The 5,892-nt window shown below is 37.2% G+C and overlaps 1 protein-coding gene across 1 annotated transcript; it reads right to left on the bottom strand.

Moving 5' to 3' along the window:
• Positions 1 to 2,459: 2,459 nt before the first annotated feature.
• On the bottom strand, positions 2,460 to 3,902 carry LOC113325356 (aspartic proteinase CDR1-like). The gene has a single exon (XM_026573552.1). It carries the CDS (start codon positions 3,900 to 3,902, stop codon positions 2,460 to 2,462), a length of 1,443 nt encoding a protein of 480 aa, XP_026429337.1.
• Positions 3,903 to 5,892: the final 1,990 nt, after the last annotated feature.

Below are 5,892 nucleotides of genomic sequence, written 5' to 3'. Positions count from 1 at the left end.
AGGGGTTCCTCTCGAAGAGATCCTTGGATAGAACACCAAACTGCCCTCAAGAGTGGCAAAAGAGATTTAGAATCGCTGGAGACGATGCCTGATCCTCGCCGATTCCAAAAACGCCCCATCAGACAGGCCGGAGAAACGCTCAGAACTAGGAGTTCTCATCGGAGCTTTTCCAGGATCGATAAAAAAGAAAACAGAAGAAAAGAAGTGAGAACAGTGGATAACATGGCAAAGAAAAACCAGACTAAACCAAACATACACCGGCAAGAACAGCCGGAAACAATGGCGGCAAAGCTTCACAGTCGGAGCAAAAGAGGGAAGTTACCAGTCAAAATGACGGTAATAACCACATAACCCAAAAAAAGGAAGGAAGCAATGACAAGAATCATTGATACTAACAAAATCGAATGATTACAGACAAAAAGAGATCGATGATAATCATCGGAGAAAACAAAAGTAAAGAGAAAGACAAGGGACCATACCGTCTTGAGGAGCAAGATGGGGAGTTCCTCCCAGACATTATAAATCTCCTTATAGGAGACAAGAAGTTAAGAAGAAACAACAAGAGACAAAGGAGAGAAAGAATGAAAAATCTTTGAACTCTGAAAAAATGATATTAAAGGCGACATTCTCTCCTCCCAATAGATTTTATAAGAAACCAAAGGACCACTAACCGGCGCCTCAAGTCCGACGGGTAAAAGCGCATTAAAAATGCAGACGTGGCGGAAAAGTTGCGACGGTTACATAGCTTTCTTCCCATCATGCCCTCGACAAGTTGCAAATACAAGGAGAAAAATGTGTGGGTATTTTGACGGCCATGTGTCAACATCCCAAGGGATGAATATATGATGAGATGATGAGGTTGGAGCACCGAATCATTCGTTGAGAGAAGGATTTGTCTCAGTTGAGGCAACTGCACAAACGTCACATGAATGACGCGTGTGTATAAATGTCTAATCTTCTCAGACAGTCAAGTATGACGATTTATACTACGACCCAGAGGCGATGGAACACGAGGTTCTCCACAGAAGGGCAGCACAACCCAAGGGAGAGCGAGACAACTCGGAGGGAGGACCAAGTATGCCATCGCGAGGGACGATATAGAACGAGTCCGAGGGAGCCAGAACGATGGAAGACAACTCACCCAACTCGTACGATCAAGCGACCACGAATTTATTTTGTTCTATAAATACCAATCCATGTACCAGGAGATGGACAACTTATGTAATTTTAGATGGTTTTTCTACAGAGAATTCCTGAGAGAGATTTAGATAGAGAGAAAGTGAGAAATCTAGAAAAGATCTGTAAGACTTTCAGGGGTAAGACCTTATAATCAATAAGAAAACATCTTCTTCTCCGTGGACGTAGGTCTTCATGGCCGAACCACGTTATATGCTTGTGTCAATCTTTACGTTTCATGCTATTTACATCTTGTTCATCTTGAATCTTGTATGTTTAAGTAGTTTTTAGTCTTTAATCTTACTTGGGTGTAGTAGTCAGAAAATATGCAGCTATACATCATGAAGAATCAGTTGGAGTGCTTGGAAATATACAACCCACAAGAGTAGAATGAGCGAAGTAAGATTGCTTGGGACATAAGTCATTCAGCGAAGATGATACTTATTGGGCAATAAATAGGACAACTGTCCCGACAGGATCACGTGGGTATTAGCGAAAGAAAGGGAAAAACTTTATGGAAAACGAGTTGGGCGAAGAATAAAGCAAGGCCACTAATTCCAAGCGAGTAAAGTGAGCTGTCCCGCACCAAGAAGAGTCTGCCTATAAATAGAGACCCTTGGGCAACGAACTAAGGGAGAGATTTTGGTAGAGTAGAGAGCCTAGCCTAGAGAATAAGATTAGGGTTTTCCTTGATGGGTAATCGGGTAACCTTGTAATTGTGAATCCATATTCAATAAATTTATAAAAGTTCCTTTATTATTATTAAATTGGTATTTCATGTCTTAGATCTTGTTTACCTTCTATTTGGGTGTACTACCGGTTTTTGGTAGTTACACCCAACGTGCTAATGTTAATGGTCTGGTTGAGGTGGAGATTTGCAGAAAATTGTGATGCTAGCTCTACTGTGTACTGGTGGGAATACTTGGTCAGGTTGGAATTCTTAATTGGTCTACACCAAGATCCTTTCTTTCTGAAGTATGTGTTGTCTCCTTTCTCACAGTATCCACATGTTGTGAGGGTGTATGTGTTTTCTTCATCGATAACCATCACTCAGAGTTTTATGACGATGCATCTTGTAAAAACAGTAGTGTTACAAACAGTGATATATACACTTGGTAGTGGGAAAAGAAACCATGCAAGGAAGAAATAAGTTTGAGTTTTCCTGGATTACTTAGTAAGAAGTAAAGAAAATAGTTGAACATTATATAATTTATTAAGTTCCAAATGAATGATGGTAACAACAGGGATCACTAATTTCAGTAATTTGTGATGGTAAAATCAGCTTATATGGATTGCATGTTGTCTTGTCTGCAATCCTCTTCAGCAAAATAGAGCGACTCTCCCGCAACATCATATAAGATCCTTTTGCGAGCTTGTTGCATTGCTCCAAACATGACATCAAAAGGTGTATCGTCGGCCGGCACTCCAACAATACCCAAACAAACATAATTATCAGTGATCCAAAAAGAAGTATCCGGTTCGTCTTTTTTGAGTTCAAAATCCGCATCCTGAAAGTGGAATGTTATTTTTGGAAATTCGAAACGCTCGCGATTTTTTGGGAAACAAAATTCCAAACCTTCCACTGGAGATGGTATAATTGGATCAAGCTGGAAATTCCGAAAATGCTCCTTCACTTTATTCGCAAGCTTATTAAGGTGACTTTCCTGCATCATGGTCAAAGTAGTCCCTGAATCTATTAAACAACCGCCATTTCCGGTGAAATCATCATAATCGAAATCCTCTCTTTCAAATCCGACTCTACTCCCATTTACACTAATATCCTCCAAAACCAAAAAATAATTACCTTTGCCATACTCATATAAATGAGTTTTGTATGGTTGTCGAACTCCACGGTCAAGTATCGTGTCTGTACCAAATCTTAAGTACGTAGGGGTTCCGTCCATACCATCAGTGTGTGGCCTCAGGCAGTATTCAAATTTACCTAAATTTAATTGTCTTAGAAAAGACTTAGGTTGTCCATTTAGACCGAGTACTCCAGCACCAAATTCAGGAAGGCCATCAGAATCGAAGTTCACTTGATGAAGGCCGCAACCCATGAGAATAGGAAACGATTGAACGCCATGGGTATCTGTACTTACAGTGAATTTTTCTATTGCCAAAATACCTGATGTAACTGCGCCGTCTTCGTAAGTTATTTGGTAAATACATAAGCCTTGATTATTACATAATCCTGGGTAGCATAAAGGGTTGTTAATGGTACGCCCTCCTGATGGCACTATACAAGTAAGAGGTGTATACGTTCCTGAGTGTGTTGCAGGATATAGGGGATCTCGTTGAGGAAAAGAAGAATAAGCACCTTGACATTGAATCCATATAATATCGCTACCAGTATCAACCATTAAAAAGTATGACATGTAAGTTGTTGAACCACCGAAAGTACCTAGTCCGACGAGTGCAACATAAGATGATCCAACATTTTCATAAGTCATAGGTAAACGTGCAACATCGGGGTTTATCGAGTTTCTTAAACTTAACATTTTCCGCGCAATATAACGTGCTCTATCTTTGGATTGCTTGACAAGCCTTTGGAATCTTTCATCTTGTGTTAAATGATCTCCTGGATATAGTGGTGATTCTTTGGAGTCTCTATGAAACATCTTCATGCTAAACCCACTTGGATTAACAGCAATGACCGAGTTTACCAACAAGGAAACATAAAATAGAATCGTTAGAAGAAGAATGAAAAGAGTGATCACTCCGCCCATTTTTGCAGGTGTTTTATGCTTTTTTTATTCTCACAGTCTTGTGTCGAATATATATGTATATATAAAACTAGTAGTTTTCATTTTTGGTAATGATATTTATTAGTATCAGAGATATTCATTAATGGCAATATCTTGAAAATTATTTCACGCTTTAATGTTTTGCATGGAATTAAGGCTAGATTTGGTAACACATTAGCATTTTTGGTAATGATATTTATTAGTATCAGAAATATTCATCAATGCCAATATCTTGAAAATTATTTCACGCTTTAATGTTTTGCATGGAATTAAGGCGATTTGGTAACACATTAGCATTTTTGGTAATGATATTTATTAGTATCAGAAGTATTCATTAATGCCAATATCTTGAAAATTATTTCACGCTTTAATGTTTTGCATGGAATTAAGACTAGATTTGGTAACACATTAGCATTAAGTATTAAGACATTCTGGCCATATAAAGAAAAGTTTATTGCTTCAATGAGATATTATAATTACTATAAACAATTACTATAAACCCGTATCTTAATGGCTCCGGATCCTTCCTCTATTCCTCTGTTCCGGCCAATCTCCAACAGCCGCCTGTCTCCAAATTTAACAGAGGATATGTTTATAAATTTAGACGCAATTTATTCGACTAATTAATGGATTTTCTAACAGGGAAATAAGTATTCCTCCCTTAATTATCTCTTCCGTCCATAGCATACTCCAACATACTCCCGGGTCTTTTTCCTTGTAAACAACTTACTGAGATATTCGTTATAACGTCCGATCTTAAGCTACGCTAGATTATCACAATTCACAATATTAGTGATGTAATGTTTTTACGATGAAAAAAATTTCAATCAATTCCGATGGAATGAATACATTATTGTGCAAAAATTTTAATTTACCACAGAGTGAATGCTAGGTTTTCTTATGCATGATGCTCTAAAGTCCTATCACAATAGATAAATACGTTTTGTGATTGTCTCTTTGGTTTTTGGGCATCAATCTCCCACTAAAATCAGAACAAAACTTATGTTAGACGGTGATACAGAAGTCCACAGTGAAGTCAGATTAAACCACCACCAACTGGGATTCAAGGACCATGTGATCCTAATTCAAATCATTACCTCAGCTATGTATTATGATCCTAATTCAAATAACCAGTGATTGAAGTCACCCACTAGTTACTGGGTTGTTAAGAAGACGATGATATTAGGATAATGGTAGTGGTAGAAAAAGATAAGTTGCAAATCAAATATTTCCTTTTTCTTTCTGTTAGAAAATCCGTTAAATTAGTCGAGTAAATCAAGTCTAAATTTGTAAACAGAGGTGGTTAAAATTTGAGATACGTGGATGTTGGAGATTGGCCGGAACAGAGAAATAGATGAGTTTCTTAACAGAGGATCCGGAGCCCCAGAATATATATCTCTTAATTTTTAATTATATAGAAATAAATTTGGTAACATATTGACACATAAGATCTAATAACTCTTACATTTTTTTGAATTCTAATCATTTAATTTCATCTTGACTACGTATTAAATATTAACTTTCAAAATATTTTAAATTTAATCACTGGCGTTGATCAAGTTTAGAGTTTAGTGTAACATCTATCCAGATTGGTGTTTGGTACTTAGTTTAAATCATGACGTGTTAAATTTTCAGCCAATTAATTACTCAATTATTAAAATATATTAATCTTTTCTAGCAATGACTAACTATATCCTTAACCCATAAAATTTGTATACGGTCCACATTAGATCTCCACTCACCGAAATGATTAACGACTGAGATTTGAGAACTCGTTTCTTTCTCCCATACTTACCCGATATTGCTTAGAACAATCTGTATCTCCCTCATCTTCACGCACAGAGAACTTGATTTGTTTCTTTGGGCATTTTGATTTGATAAAGCTCTTTGCACTCTCAATATTGACCCTAATATATTTCTTTCACCTTATCTTCCTTCTCCAAACAATCGCCGTTAAGATATCTCTTTCCTT

The sequence above is a fragment of the Papaver somniferum genome, chromosome 11, assembly GCF_003573695.1.
Source record: "Papaver somniferum cultivar HN1 chromosome 11, ASM357369v1, whole genome shotgun sequence".
Lineage (NCBI taxonomy): Eukaryota > Viridiplantae > Streptophyta > Magnoliopsida > Ranunculales > Papaveraceae > Papaver > Papaver somniferum.
Note: the sequence above shows the minus strand (reverse complement) of the source record. Positions and strands in the feature narration are given on the sequence as shown.